Source organism: Protopterus annectens, chromosome 2.part0 (genome assembly GCF_019279795.1).
Source record: "Protopterus annectens isolate FY-2018-M chromosome 2.part0, PAN1.0, whole genome shotgun sequence".
Lineage (NCBI taxonomy): Eukaryota > Metazoa > Chordata > Ceratodontiformes > Protopteridae > Protopterus > Protopterus annectens.
The window spans coordinates 687,160,735-687,177,804 of record NC_056728.1 but is presented as its reverse complement, the minus strand read 5'-3'; the positions used below and the strand labels follow the sequence as shown (position 1 = coordinate 687,177,804).

The window sequence follows — 17,070 nt, the reverse complement described above, 5'->3', positions numbered from 1 at the left end:
AACAAATGTCAATAACTAATGTTTCATAAATCAAGTTGACTCAGACATATGGTCTAAGTCCTTATGATTTGAAGAAGATAGACATGGGTTGTATAGTTCTAGTATTGTGATTAGTGCATATTTTTTGTACATTTCAGCCATTGGTGTCATAAAGGCTTAGCTGCTCTAATATATCCCACATTTTAGTTTGAATGTCTTTTTGATCTTGCCCATCAGCAAAGGCAGTTGTCAAACATGATGACAGTAATGTATACCACACAGACGTACTTCAAAGTGATTTTTAAATAAAAAGTCCTAGGGTTTGAAAGACATAATTGTGAGATGTACAGGTTATGTAGACAATTTTCTGTCCAAGTTAGTATTTTGCCAAACAGTCACAGTTTGCCTTATTTTCACTTGGACAGTTCCAGCTAAGTCAGCTCAGCTCTGTTTAACCCCAGAATGTCAGATATGTGTAATAGTAAACTGCAGTCCAGTGTGCCAGAAGCCTTTTACAGATTGGTAAAGACAAGCTATATTACCTTGCTCAGTGCACTGAGACTTGAAGAAATAGATGATGCTAATGGAAGAAGTTGTTTTGTCTGTTAAGGATGTTTTGAAGCCGACACTCTTCTGACTTTGACCAGTCTTTTCTAAGCAGGATACATCGGAAAAGCCGTCTTTTGGCTTCTGTTCAATGGATCCTTGAGCTGTATTTTAGACCTTCTTGTTTGGTTCATTGAGGGGCAGAGAACTTTGTAGGAGACCACCTTCTATACCATTCACCAGATGGGTATTAGAGTTTGTTGGCATATCCCTCCACTAGCATGTATATGGAGGAAACATTTAGTGAAAAATGATCAGCAGCAAAATGTGTAGGATAGTGGAAATGAGGATTTGTAGTAATAAGTTGATTATTTTACAGAAAATATATTTGAAGTGTATTTAGGAATCTCATTATCATTGTTGCAAGCCCATAGCTCATTTTCTAGAAAACTAGGCTTGTGATTTGGAAATCTCAGGTTATTTTCTAGTTGGAATTCAAAAATTGTGTCACTTAGTTTGTGCTCTAAATTTTGTTTTTTTACTTGAACCTGAAATATGTAGTTCTTGGTTTAACAGTCTAATCATAATTCCTTTGTTTTCTCCTTTACTTAGAATGTACTTAAGAAGAGGGACCAAGTGCAAGCAGAATATGAAGCCAAATTAGAGGCAGCAGCCTTGAGGAGAGAAGAAAGGGCTGTGGTATGTGATTTTCATTGCTTCATCTGCTGTTTACTATGATGCAGTGCTACTACTGTGGCTTTTATTTTTTTTTTTTAATTCAGAGTGTGTGTCTACCAAGTTCATGATTTTATATATGCTTCACTATTGCTGGACAATGTGGTCAAAAGGTAGCTTTATACACTGGTTTACTGGGGAAATTGCAGTATTTTGCAAATTAGAGTGACCAGAGTTTGCCTAATGGTATAATTAGTTGCGATAAAAAAGTAGTTTTTATGTACACCCCCACCCCCCCAGCTACCATATTGAAAGCTGTCAAATTTGTGTTCTTTTTTAGAGTGTATTTCATCTACCTTTAAATTACTAAAACCTACCAATGCATCTCAGAAAGACAGGTTAATGAATCATTCCCATGTTTAGTCATTAATCTGACTGGCAAGTGCATGCCATGGTCTTATTTAGTATAGTGTTAATTTTAGATGTACTAGTCATACACAGCTTTCCCACCTGCAGTCATGTTCAGTTTAAAACCACTTGGTTTTCTGCACCATTGATTGCATTTTTAAACCATAATCGCCTGTTTCTGAAGTGCCCCTCAATATTAAAAAATGCACACGTTACCAGAAAAGTATGCCCTGGTGATGTTTCCTGATATCTGTAGTTTGCCTGTACATAGGGTTTAAAAAGTGCTTATGACACGACTGTACAGGTTCCTTGTATTGATCATTCTTTTAGCCTTTTTGGTAGATGTAGCTCACTTGTACATTTTTCAAGCTGGAGTTACCCTGTCACCCACAATGCTACATGCAAGTCTGGCCTATTTACTGTCCACATTCTTTTTAATAAAAGGCACCCACTTCTGTTATAGATGACTGAAAGACATTTCTGAAAAATGTGTATATTTTTTTCTTTTGCTGTTAAAGATGATGCTTTTAGTTTTGTTTCACCACCTTTTATTTCCAGTTAATCTTTTTGATGTTTATAAAGTGGTGTCTAAGGACTAAAACTTGAGGGCTATGTTTTGTGCCTGTAAAATGCAGCAACTGACAGCAAGCACTACATTTACTGTTTGAAAACTGCACACATGATCATATAGCTCACACTTCCACACTGTTGAGCACAGAGCTAACATTAATCAAAACAGAACATTGCCATAGCTTCGATTTTTGGGAATAGCAGCCCAGGCAGTAGAATAAGGGATTGTGGCAATGTCACAGACTGCCTTTGTTTGGGAGTGTTGATCAAGTTTTCCACTCACGGAACCGTATTTCAGAAAATTAGCTGTTTGTAGAAACCCGTTAGTGTGTAGCCTGCTACAGGAAATAAGCAGTGTTCATTTCTATGTTATTTACTTTTACTAGGTTATCAGTAAATTTGTACTGTGGAGCTGATACTAATTTTGTGTTTCCTTCATAAATTATTAGTTGATAGTGATATTCCACTATCCTAGACTCAAGGACAGCGACACTTCTTTTCTTAGTGGCCATTCTTACTGGACATTCCTGGGTTGTTTGGGTGAGCCCACACTGTCTACTAAAATTATTCTCTTATGTTACTATCCAGACAATGTAACAATTGGTGTAATAGCCTGCTCCATTTGGCATAGAGCCATGATTACGGCCCAGGTTATCCAGGTGGTAACATGATGCGTGCAGTTGTCAGTGTTGTGCACTTTTATGTTTTATGAATTGTTTCTCTCATAGTATGTATTGTTGTCTTCCCGTCTGCATGTGTCCTGTAACTTAAGTACTTGAATCTGTCATTCAGTCCTTGTATCTAAATCTCACAATCGGCTCTTATCTTCATGCTTTGTTGTATGGCCTTCCATAATGTCGACCATGTCTCTGATCCTCATTGAGTGTCCCTGTAGCTCTTAAGGTTTTATGAATGTTCCAGCATCCTTTGGCTTCTTGCTAAAGACTGTTAATGTACTGTTTTTGGTTGAAATGTTGCTTTTCTTGCTTAGTCAAAGAGAAGGTGTGGCCAAATGGAGCAATTGAAGCAATCCAAGACTGTTTTGTTAAAAGTAACTGGAGCATATTCAAGGAGACTGCAACATCTGATCAGCAAATTAGCTTGGACAAATATGATGAAACAGTGATGACATATATTTGCAAATGTGTAGATGATGTGACGACTAACAAAATATCATAGTAAGAGCCAATTGGAAACCTTGTCTCACAAAGAAAGTATATGAGCTTCTCAGAGAGCGAAATGAGACATTCTGAATGAATGACAAGGAAACTCTCTGGGTGGCTAGGGCAAATTTGAAAAGAGGGATAAGGGAAGCAAAGAGGGCCTATGGAAGGAAGGTCCAGTGCCACTTCACCAATACAATGGACTACAGGAGCGTATGGCAGGGCATAAAAGCCATTACATAATACAAACCACTGTCAGCTAAATGTGGGGACAGCATAGAATTCCCATAAACATCTTTAACAGCAGATTGAAGGAGAGGAACTGCTCAAAGGAAGTGAAACTTCCAACAAGTCCAGAGGATGAAGTACTCAGTCTAACCACAGATGAGGTGAGGAAAACCCTGCAACAAGTGAAACCCAGGAAGGCTGCTGGACTAGACAGCATCCTGGGAAGGGTGTTAAAGCACTGTACTGAACAACTAAGCACTGTACTTGCAGACATTAATATCTCCCTTTTCCAAGCAAATGTACCCAAATGTTTAAAAAGTGCAAACATGATACCACTGCCGAAGAAAGCAACTCCCTCAAGCCTGAATGATTAGAGGCCAGTAGCCCTCACGTCCACTGTCATGAAAAGTTTTGAAAGACTGATCAAAAAACACCTGTCTGCAAAACTACCAGCTGCACTTGAACCTACTACAGTTTGCATATCTTGCACTACATCTCGCAATGGCCCACTTGGAGAATAAGGACAGTTATGTTAGGATGCTGTTTATTGACTGTAGTTCAGCATTCATCACAGTTATCCCACAACAGCTAATTGAGAAACTTGTCCATCTAGGCATCAGTAACTACATGTGTAACTGGACTTTTTGATCAAAAGACCACAGTATTTGTGGGCAAGAATTCCTTAAGAAACATCACAATTAACACAGGAGTACCCCAGGGATGTGTTTTGAGTCCACTGTTGTTTACCATACTAACTCATGAATGTATAGCCAGATTTAATACCAGTCACATCATCAAATTTTCAGATGACACCACAGTCGTAGGCCTCACCAGTAATGAAGATGAGGAGCCTACAGAAAAGAAGTGAATCTACTGACTGACTGGTGTGCTAGTTACAGCCCTGATCTCAATGTCACCAAAACCAAGGAGATCATAATCGACTTCAGAAGAGCCCATCGAGCTCACTCTCCACTCCATGAATAATGGAGAGAGGGTGGAACTAGTAAGTAGCACAAAATTCCTGGGAGTCCACATTGCGGAGGAATTATCCTGGTCACTAACACTAGTCACATAGTCAAGAAAGCCCACCAATGCCTGCATTTTCTGCGGAGGTTAAGGAAGGCAAGTCTACCACCCTCATCACCTTTGACAGGGGTGTCATACAAAGCATCCTAACTAACATCTTCATGGTGCGGTACAGGGGCTGTTCAGTTGCAGATCAAAAAGTCCTACAGAGGGCGGTGAAGGTCGCTGAGAGAATAACAGGCTCCAACTTCCCAGCTATACATGGTATATATATGACTCATTGCTACAACAGGGCCGCAAAAATAGCCAGTGATACTACACACCCTGTCTGTGGTCTGTCTACAGGCTTGTCTGGCAGACGATACCACAGCATGTGCTGTAAAACAACCAGGTTCAGGAACAGTTTTCCCACAGGCAATTAGGTTCTTGAACTCTGGAAGCAATCTCAGGAATGTTGGTCATTGACAAGGTCTTATGTCAGTCAAACCATTATGGTGCAGTAGAAATTGAGATGCTTTCTCATAGTTATCTGTTTACAATGTCAATCAAGTGCAGTATTTATCTGGTAGCTGTTCTAACATATCAGAAAATAAGTGTGCAATAAATAAATGTGCAATAATCAATCACTCAGCTACTGAAAACTATAGACATAGTAATTTATGGTAGTATGAAGTAAAATAGCAGTCTAACTTAGTTTATGTATGTTGCATGCACTGTATGTAATTTGTATGTGTGTAGCTGTCATCTCAGTATTGAGCTTGATGCACACAATTTCGTTTAGTTTACCCTTGTGGAGTCTAAATGACAGTAAAGTTCACTTTGACTTTTGACTTTAGCCATTAGAGATGTTATTTACCAGTTTCCTTTGACCTGCACTTTTGGTTCACATGATTGAGTAAAATAAGTTGTAGTCCCTTTGTCTGACTAAGAGATGCCTTGTGATTATTTTCTGCTGTAAACATGTGTCTTGCTGTCATAATGTAGTCAAAGGAGAAATAAGATGACATAATCAACAGTGTGTCATTTTTTTTCTTGCTGATAACTGGAAATCTCATTAGAGAGTTTTTTTTTTTTTTTTGTTCTCTTGCAGGAAATATACTTCAGGCAAAAGATAAATAGATATTTGTTCAGAGACGGGGTTCTTTTAGAGAGTAAACGGCTTCCAGATTCCAAAAAAGCTGAGTCAGTACTTTTAATGATACAGCAGGAATACTTTTTTTTTTCATGGATCAGCCTGGATAAAGTTGGAATTAGAGTTGGCCCTAAGATTTTCAAATAAAAAAAATAAAAGTTAAGGAAAAAATTAGTTATCCTCCATACAGATATGCCCATTTTTTATTGGTCTTGCCCTTGAATGGAAGGTTGTCATTGGTAATGTTTGAGAAACATTCATCTTCAGGCCAGTAGCTTATGAGAGGTTGGTTCCTTTACATTTTACCTTTAAAGCTTATTTCATTAGCTTTAATAGGATTGCTACTTTTTAATCCCTTCCTTGAAAGATTATAAAAACAGAGCAGTTTAGAATATTAATGTTGGAATCTGCACACTATTCTTGTCTCAAATTAGCCTGGATTCAAAAAGTCTGATGTTCATTGTGCATACAGCTGCAGTCATAACAGATGGGTTCTCCTGCCGTCAGGCCGGTCCTCGGTCGGCTGAATTCCAAAGTCTAGGTCTGGCGTCGGTTGTCATCGCTTCTTCCCTGACGTCAGTGCGACAGGGGTATAAAAGAACCAGCCAACGCCATTTTCTTCAGTCTTTCTTGCCGCGCGGTCCCAAAGCAGTTCACAAGTGCCGGTCGGCCAGCTCCTGAGATTACGAAAAATTTGGAAACCGAAGTCTTCTTAAAAGCTAAGTACCCCGTTGGGGAAACTTTTCTTGCCTCAGACCGATGTCAGACAGTTAATAATTGTATTTCTTGTGGGAAGCAAATACCGCATAAGGATTTCCATTCCCTCTGTATACCTTGTTTAGGCCCAGACCACGACGTCTCGGTCTGTCGCTTTTGTGCTACATTCAACAGACGCACTATTAAGCGTTGGGCGGAGTTCTCCCAGCATTATTTTGGGAAAGCATTTAACTATACTATGTCGTCGGATACTCCGACTCCGGTTTTGTCTAAAAAATGCAAAGACAAGGACCGACCCACGAGGTCCGCGGCCTCTACCGACACCACGCCAAAGCCGACTACACATGGTCCGGTTCTCAGCGAGGCACCTACGCAGCCCCTGACTACCGACGACCTGTCTTTGACGGTGTCTCCTGTGCCGGAGGTTGCAGGCTCCTCGGCCCACACCCCGACTACAGATACCGAAGCCACTCTTGGCGTTGAAACTCAGAATGTGGACAGGTCCACCTCCACTCAAGGTGTCTTCAGACCTTCCTCTTCTTTCTCCATCAAGGCTTTCACAAAGTCTAAAGCAACCATGCACTCAGAGACCAGCTACACAGGGCCCATCTCCAGGCCCCATGCCTAAGAAACAGATGCTTAAAATGGCTGAGGATTTAATTACTCTTATCAGAGGCTCTCAGCCCCCTCCGGACAAAAGGCCTAGAGTGGAGGAAGATTCCCCCTCCTCTGATCAGGGCTCCATTATTTCAGAGCACTCTGATGATCAGGAACTTTCTTACTCCCCTTTTGAAGACTCTGATGCAGAGGAGTCCATCCCTTCTGTACCCCCCCCTGAGGATTACTCATTTGGGGAAACTTTGCATACTTTAAGGGAACACTTCCACTGGGAAGGCCAGGATTATTCAGATTCCAAGAAAAGGCTCATGGAATTTCTCTTGCTTCCTCAGCACAGGCCTCTGGCTATACCCCCTGTCTTGGACATCCTAGATGATGTTTACTTGGAGGCCTGCCTTAACCCGGACTCTCTACCTCCAGCTCCAGTTAAACCTGACAGGTACTACAGGGTACCTGACTCACACCAATTTCTATACAAGAGCCATGCTGCTGACCCAGAAACCATCTCACAGGGCCCCAAGGGAGTTGAGGCCTCCATTGCTAAAAATCCATTGCCTTCCGAGAGAGATTCCAGATCCTTAGAAAGGTGGGGAAAAAAGGTATATACCTCGGCTACCTTATCCATGAGGGCCTTAAACTGTCAGTTTCATATGCTAAAATACCAACAGTTTTTGTTATCACAATTGAAAAGTAAAATGTCACAACCTGAACAACCGGACTTGAAGGAGTTGCAGGATTTGATGCATAGTGCAGAACAAGTGGGTAAGCATACCTTACAATGTGGTTTTGATGCTCTAGAGGCCTCATGTAGAGCTGCTGTTACAGGATCAGTCATACGTAGGCATGCCTGGCTCAAGGAACAAGCCTTGTCTGATCATGTCAAAGCTAAATTACTAGACGCCCCTCTTCAAAAGGATGTACTTTTTGGTGCTAATGCTGAGGAGGTATTAAGGAAAATGGAGGAAAAGGCTAAATCAATGCAAACTGTGAAAGAATTTCTACAGGTTCAACCCCCACGTTTTAGTAGAAATTAGCCTTCCAAAAACTGGTCCTTTCCTGCCACAGACAGACCCCAAAGAGGCAGATACAGGCGCCCGAGGGGCAGAGGACAATCCCAAGGATCGTATTGAGGCAGACAATGGCAAGCTCCTACACAGAGGTGGTGAGGACAACTCGCAATCTTTCAGAAAGCAAACCCAATGACTTTCCCCTTTGCATGCCAACCAGGTCTCAAATGGCAGCTCCCTTAGGGGGAAAGCTGGCATTATTTTCAAAAAATTGGCATATTGTCACAAAGGACAAATGGATCCTGGACATTATAAACAGAGGCTACAAATTCCATTTTCACACTCTTCCAAAAATGAGAGGCATGCCAAACCTGCCACACAATCAAAGGGCAGAGGCACAAAGGCAAATTACAGATCTCATAAACATGAAAGCTATTCAAGAGGTACCTACGCACGAACAAGGTCAAGGTTTTTATTCCAGGCTATTTCTGGTGCCAAGGAAGGGAAAAGATTGGAGACCTATTTTGGATCTATCCATCCTAAACACATTTCTACTCATACCAAAATTCAAGATGCTCACTCTACAGCAACTTCTTCCCATGCAGGGCAAGGAGTCTTGGCTGGTAACACTGGACCTCAAGGAGGCATACCTGCATGTCCCAATCAGACAAAATTGCAGAAGGTACCTCAGATTTCTTGCAGGTTCAACCCATTATCAATTCTCTGCATTGCCCTTTGGCTTATCTACTGCGCCCAGAGTATTCACGAAATGCCTGGCATCAGTAATTGCCAAATGCAGACTTCAAGGGATACAAATATATCCCTATTTGGACGACTGCCTGATCCAAGCGGACAGCAAGCACATTCTTCTGAAACATCTGGCTTATGTAATAATGTTATTGAACTCTCTGGGATACACAGTCAGCAAAAACAAATCAAGGCTAATACCCTCTCGGAAGATAATTTTCCTGGGTGCCAATTTGGACACAAACACCCAGATGGCCTACCTCACGCCAGAGAAGCAGGGGCAACTAATTCAATACTTCAGAACACTAGCAAATTGAACCAGGCTTACTGCACGGAAAATCCTGCAGGCTCTGGGATTCATGGCATCTTGCATCTTACTAATCCCATGTGCAAAGCTGCATATGAGGAAACTACAATGGTAGTGCAAACCTCTCCACCTCCCCCCCCCCCCCCCCAAAAGAGCAAGTATCTATCCCGGCAGAGGGCTGCCTCCCAAACATCTCAGATGCTCAGGTGAAGGCTGCCCTCTCCAAAGCAAAAAACACTGCTTCCATGGGACCAGATGGCGTCCCAGGTTGCGTCCTACATGAACTACAAGAGGAACTAATCCCTCAAATAAAACAGCTATACAATCTCAGCCTCACTACAGGATATGTGCCCACAGAATGGCATACAGCAACAGTGGTCCCACTCCACAAAGGTGGAACCTCTACGAACCCTGGAAACTATCACCCCATAAGCCTGACTAGCTTAGTCTGCAAGGCTATGGAGAGGATCATCATGGAGCTCATAAACAAAGACATTGGGGACCTACAGACACTAGATCCTACCCAGTTCGGCTTTGTCAAGGGCAGATCCTGCCTTTTGAACCTGGTTGACTTCTTTGAAACAGTCACCAAAGCCATAGATGAAGGGAAGGTAGTCCACACAGCCTATCTGGACCTTGCAAAGGCATTTGACACAATACCCCACTCGGGCATCATAGATAAGCTATCCAGCTTAAATATAAACCCCTGTGTCACAAGTAGGGTCGCAAACTGGCTCAAAGACAGAACCCACAGAGTGAGAGTTGCTGGAGCCATGTCAGACTCGAAACCGGTCACAAGTGGCGTCCCACAGGGTTCTGTCCTGGGACCACTCTTGTTCGGTATATACTTTTCCGAGGTACAGGCAAACGTGGGAGGACTATGGCTCACCAAGTTCGAGCGACTGCAAACTGGGCGCCATAATCAACTCTCCAGCTGACACAAACATCCTTCAAAAAGGTCTCAGAGACAGATAACTGGTGCCAGCGCCATGGTTTAAAGCTAAATGCCAAAAAATGTATAGTCATACCCTTTGGCAAAAACAATGTGCCCACAAATTACCACATAGGTGGAAACCCATTAAGTACAGAGAAAGTTATTAGGGACCTGGGGACCCAAGTTGATAGCAATCTCTCCTTTGAAAACCACATTGCCAAAGTGGTTAGAAAGACCTTCTACATAGCCCACCTCATCACGAAGGGTTTCACATCTAGATCAAGAGAGGTAATTGTGCCCTTTATTCATCCCTCATCAGGCCCATCATAGAATACAATGCCCCTTTTGGGATGTACCTTACCCGACACCTGCAGCAATTAGAAAGACCCCAAAAGTATCTCACCAAGAGGATCAAGGGTCTCAAACAGATGCCATATGCTGCTCGGTTAAAAAAACTCCAGCTCTACTCAGTTGCATACCGCCTACTTGGAGGCGATCTATGCCTGACATACAAAGCTATGTCAAATCCAGAATTAATGGACATGCTCCACCTCAGTAAATCTAAATCCCTTAGAGCCACACGCTCGAGGGACTTGAACCTCAGCACAGAAATAAATAGAACTTGCTGGAGGGACAGGTTCATAACCCAGAGGCTCCCTTCGCTCTGGAATAGAATTCCAGTTCATGTGAGGCAGAGCACCTCACTGAATCTCTTCAAGAAGAATCTCGATAAGTGGATGGGGGATCGTAGGTTTGTCCCAGGGATTACTCCCGTGTCACTATTAGACAGAGGCACAGTAAACTAAACCTTAAAAAGGGCACAGTATACTCAAATCAAGGGGTGGCGTAAGCCATACAGAATCGGGCTAGGCTTATAATTGCCCCAGGGCAGATAGCCTAGTATGAACCTAAACATATGGTCTCAACACAGCCACAGTTTGGAAACAATAATACCACTAATTCCATGTCTGCAAAAGGAATTTCTGTGGTAGGCTCAAGCATGTCAAACAAACACAGGTCTTCCATTCAGCAAGCCTCAAGCAAATCAAGTCATCACAACAGACGCCTCGGACTACGCCTGTGGGGCGCACATGACAGATCGGTGCATTCAGGGCAAATGGACCCAAAAAGAAAAGAACCTTTACATCAATCAAAAAGAAATGCTAGCAGTAATAAATGCTATTATAGCTTTCAAGGACCTTCTACAACCAGGTCAACTATTGATAAGAATGGACAACACCACAGTTATGTGGTACATAAACAAGCAGGGAGGAACACATTCTTACCCCCTATGCAGACTGGCCATGTCACTTTGGAACATGGCCATGGACTTACAAATGGAAATACAAGCACAGTACTTGCCAGGCAAGAAAAACTCGCTGGCAGACAACCTAAGCAGGAATATGACAGATCCACATGAATGGAAGTTGCATCCAAAAGTTTTTACAGAAATAATCCAAGAATGGGGAAGGCCAGACATAGATCTCTTTGCCTCCCACAAAAATCATCAATTGACAAAATTCTGCTCAAGGATCTTCCATCCAAAGGCCTGGAGAGTGGACGCTCTCTCTTTCAGTTGGACATCAATGACAGTTTATGCCTTCCCACCTCTTCCTCTGCTGCCCAAAGTTCTATTGAAGACCAGAGCAGACAGACCAAAGATGATCCTCATTGCTCCGGACTGGCCAAGGCAACACTGGTACCCACTCCTGAGGAGCCTGACGCATTCCCCACCATGGACCCTGCCTCTAATGCCTCTTCTTCTGACTCAGCACAGCTTCAAAACTCTTCACAGTCAGCTAAAAACACTCAATCTAGCCGCATGGAAGATTCCTTAGCATCACAGCAGGCCCTACTCTCCAAGGAGGTGCAGGATGTCATTTTGGAGGCCAGAAGGCCATCAACTAGAAAAGTTTACTCCGCAAAATGGAAACGTTTTTGTGTCTGGAATGAGAAAAAGGACCAGGACCCTGGAAAACTGAAATTACCTCAAATACTACAATATTTGGCTGAACTGCTAAGCAGTGGACTTTCTCCTCCATCAAAATCCATGCCTCAGCCATTTCTGCAGAATACAACACTGATCCACCTTTATTCTCTCACCCTCTCTTAAGACAGTTCCTCAGAGGGGCTAAGAATTTAAGACCACCAAGGAAACAACCAATACCTGCTTGGGATCTTAATTTCATTCTGGAAAAACTGACCTTGCCTCCTTTTGAGCCAGCTGCCTCATCAGATTTGCAATATTTGTCCTGGAAAACAGCTTTCCTTCTGGCTATCACCTCAGCTCATAGAGTTTCAGAACTACAGGCTCTCATGGCTGTCCAGCCTTTTATCATCTTCCATCAGGACAGAGTTTCCTTACGAACCAACCCCTCCTTTATGCTTAAAGTGGTATCCAGGGTAGCTTTAAATCAGGCCATACATTTACCTACTTTTTATCCTAATCCTCAAAACAAAGGGGAGAGATTACTACATTCCTTGGACATCCACAGACAACTGCGTTATTATTTGGACAGAACAAAACCTTTCAGAAAATCAGAACAGCTCTTTGTGGCCTATGCGGTAGGAGCTCAAGGAAAGCCAATTTCCAAACAGACAATCTCAAAATGGATAGCCCATTGCATACGTTTTTGCTATTCCTTTCATGGCAAAACTGTACCTACAGGCATTAGAACTCATTCCACCAGGGCCACAGCCACCTCTGCAGCCTTCCTCAGAGGAGTTCCTACCAAGGATATTTTGGAAGCAGCCACTTGAGTTCTGTGCATACCTTCTCCAAGCACTACAACCTACCATTATACTCCAAATCTAGAGCAGGCTTTGCCACTGCAGTCTTGCAGGGCATTTTGGCTCCTCCTAGTTCCACCTAGTGCCTATCACCCCTTTCTTAGCTTTGGGATTCTACCCATCTGTTATGACTGCAGCTGTATGCACGATGAACATAGTACAGTTTTGTACCTACCATAAATGTAGATGTTCGAGTGCTAATACAGCTGCAGTCCAGGTTTCCCTCCCTCCTTCCCCTCTAGGGGTATTCTTTTATGGTGTATTTGCTTGCAACTACTGTTTTTTGATTATATTGCATTATTACATAATTTTATGTATTGCCTTCCTTCTGGGGGCACCTGACATCTGGGGCAAGAAAAACTGAAGAAAATGGCGTCGGCTGGTTCTTTTATACCCCTGTCGCACTGACGTCAGGGAAGAAACGACGACAACCGACGCCGGACCTAGACTTTGGAATTCGGCCGACCGAGGACCCGCCTGACGGCAGGAGAACCCATCTGTTATGACTGCAGCTGTATTAGCACTCGACCATCTACATTTATGGTAGGTACAAAACTGTACTTTTTCTTAAGATCCCAGAGGGAATTTCTTTGTTTTCCAGCAGAAAGTCAGCCTTTTCATTTGACATTTGTTATGCTTCTAGAGAGTCCAGCAGGTGTCTTGCTATAATGTTGTCTTGATAAACTTAATTCGTGTCTGTATGAGACAGTTATGTGTTAATAGGCCCCGGTTCTTGTAACAGGTTAGATTTGATCCTCATCCCAGAGTTGGAGTTGTGACTTCCAGATAAGTCAGTTTTTTTGATCTGGGTGTCATCCCTATTTTTTTAACGAATAAATAATAATATAATCTTTCAGACTCTCTTACAACCAGCCCTGTCTGCCAGGTAGTTTGCAGGGCTGTGTAATTCATGTCTTCAGCCATTTGGGTAATTCTATAGCTTGTTTGCATAGTCTTAAACCCAGAACTTCTGGTCCCAGTTTCATTTAGAAAAATGCAATATAACATATTTTTAGCTAGGTAAATGAGCTGGCCCAAAGACCCTTTTCAGTCTTGATATGAGCAATGATGCAGGAGGTACAGAAAAATAAGTTGTGAAAGTATATTTGTACAAGATAGTACAGAATGTAGAATGCCACGTATTTATCAATACAAGCAAGCCACAGGTATAAAAAGTTCCTCATCAAGGGGAGTTTAGTGATTGGTAAAATAATTGGAGGAACTTAGAATAATCGACCACAAGTATTAAAAAATTAATAAAATGATTCCTTATCAATAAGAGTTGACTGGTAAAATAAACTCATAAGTGGCTACTGCACCTAACTAAGGTTACACTGACACGATGTTGCCATTAATTGTGTAATGTTTTAGCAATTTCTAAATTGATCAGTTCCTGATGCTGTTGAGTAAGTTAGAAACCTGTCCTTTTAAAGGACATTCTTCCTGTGAATAGGTTACACATTGGTGTGCTTAAGGTGGCAGCTTCATGAGCTTGGTGGGACCCGAGTTACAACATAGATGTCTTCTGATAAGCTTATTGACCAGCTTTTTTTTAACACAGCAAGTTATGTGCGGCTTAGCAGAAAAGTTGCTGTTTCGGTGACTGGCAGCCAGTCTGCATTGGTAAGGGTATCACAGTGGTGCTTACATTAAAGCAAGGTCGATGAGTTTGCAAATCTTAACAGAAATGTAGCTAGGTGATGTAGCACTGTGCAGTTTCCTGATCTGGTAATTCAGGCTTGACTTGCAAATGCAATATCGACATTCATTTCTGGATGTTGGTTCTGCACTATAGCTTGATCGGTATCTGTCAGTCACACCACTGTCACTTTATACCTGGGGCATCTTCTCCCTTTCACCCCACAGTAGCTTCATCTCTGAATCTTAGCAGGTATTTTCAAGGCCTAGGAAAATTACAGTTAGGATATATTAAATCATTCTCACACATTGAACCTTTTTTTCATGTGCTTCTGTTTAACACCCATAGGTCCTTAATGATATCATGCCTTTTTTGGGGCTCTAACACCTGTCAGTTAATAATAGGCAGCATGTGAAAGGGCAGTTTTAGCGTTGAGTGCTCATTCACTCAACATTATTTACAGTTTCTAGTGAAATAATGAGTGCTGTATAGTAATATGTGAAATATTGCAAATTTTGCTGAATTATTCATGCAAAATAAAACCTGAATATGAAACCGCACATGACAAAGCAAGTTATATGTAAGGGCAGCCTCTCAAGCTCTCACCACAGTGAAAAATTTCTCAAAAGCGAACTTCACACTTCTCAAAACCGAAGTGGAATCCTTCAAGGCCCCAGGGCCAGTGGAAACTACGGCCCAAACTGCAGAATCCTATATAAACGAATTCTACGGACATCTCCAGGAATGCATGGATCATGCTATCCCAAACAAAATCAAGACCCAATCATCCAAAGGCAGGCGTCCAGTCTGGTGGACCCCAGCCATAAATAAACTGTACAACAGAAGGAGGAAGCTACTACATGATAGAGCAAAATCCCTAAAAGGGAAGGCATCTCTGATCAGTACTAGCAAAAAATTACGATCCCTCATAAAATCCTCCAAGGCCAGCTTCGAGAGAAAAATTGCACAGGACACTAAAGACAATCATAAGGCTTTTTTCAGTTATGTTAGGAACCTAGGATGCAACTCCCAGACTTGTTCTGAGTTGATTCTAAATGACAGAAAATACACTGAACCCACAGACATCGCCAATATCCTGGCAGACAGGTTCAGTGCAAACTTCTCCACCCCCCCCCCCCCCCAAAAGAACAAGTATATATCCCGGCAGAGTGCAGCCTCCCAAACATCTCTGATGCTCAGGTGAAGGCCGCCCTCTCCAAAGCAAAAAAACACTGCTTCCATGGGACCAGATGGCGTCCCCGGTTGCGTCCTACATGAACTCCAAGATGAACTAATCCCTCAACTAAAACTGCTGTACAAATCTCAGCCTCACTACAGGATATGTGCCCAAAGAATGGCGTACAGCAACAGTGGTCCCACTCCACAAAGGTGGCGCCTCTACAGACCCTGGAAACTATCGCCCCATAAGCCTGATTAGCCTAGCCTGCAAGGCTATGGAGAGCATCGTCATGGAACTCATAAACAAAGACATTGGGGACCTACAGACACTAGATCCTACCCAATTTGGCTTTGTCAAGGGCAGATCCTGCCTTTTGAACCTGGTCGACTTCTTCGAAACAGTCACCAAGGCCATAGATGAAGGGAAGGTAGTCCACACAGCCTATCTGGACCTCGCAAAGGCATTTGACACAATACCCCACTTGTGCATCATAGATAAACTATCCAGCCTAAATATAAACCCCTATGTCACAAGATGGGTCGCAAACTGGCTCAAAGACAGAACCCACAGAGTCAGAGTTGCTGGAGCCATGTCAGACTTGAAACCGGTCACAAGTGGCATCCCACAAGGTTCTGTCCTGGGACCTCTCTTGTTCGGTATTTACTTTTCTGAGGTACAGGCCAAAGTGGGAGGACTATGGCTCACCAAGTTCGCAGATGACTGCAAACTGGGCGTCATAATCGACTCTCCAGCTGACACAAACATCCTTCAAAAAGGTCTCGCAGAGACGGATAACTGGTGCCAGAGCCATGGTCTAAAGCTAAATGCCAAAAAGTGTATAGTCATACCCTTTGGCAAAAACAATGTGCCCACAAATTACCACATAGGTGGTAACCCATTAAGTACAGAGAAAGTAATTGGGGATCTGGGGACCCAAGTTGATAGCAATCTCTCCTTTGACAACCACATTGCCAAAGTTGTTAGAAAGACCTTCTACATAGCCCACCTCATCATGAAAGGATTCACATCTAGATCAAGAGAGGTAACCGTGCCCCTTTATTCATCCCTCATCAGGCCCATCATAGAATACAATGCCCCCTTTGGGATGTACCTTACCCGACACCTGCAGCAATTAGAAAGACCCCAAAAGTACCTCACCAGGAGGATGAAGGGATTCAAACAGATGCCATATGCTGCTCGGTTAAAAGAACTCCAGCTCTACTCAGTTGCATACCGCCTACTTCGAGGCGATCTATGCCTGACATATAAAGCTATGTCCAACCCAGAATTAATGGACCTGCTCCACCTCAGTAAATCTAAATCCCTTAGAGCCACGCGCTCGAGGGACTTGAACCTCAGCACAGAAATAAATAGAACATGCTGGAGGGACAGATTCATAACCCA

The 17,070-nt window shown here is 42.7% G+C and overlaps 1 protein-coding gene across 1 annotated transcript in view; it reads left to right on the top strand.

Moving 5' to 3' along the window:
* SNX30 (sorting nexin family member 30) overlaps positions 1 to 17,070 on the top strand; it is a gene marked incomplete in the record, with an annotated part of 1,404,645 nt that overhangs the window by 1,224,514 nt on the left and 163,061 nt on the right. Inside the window, 1 exon segment of the mRNA XM_044061022.1 lies at positions 1,138 to 1,224. Coding sequence (XP_043916957.1) covers positions 1,138 to 1,224 — 87 coding nt within the window.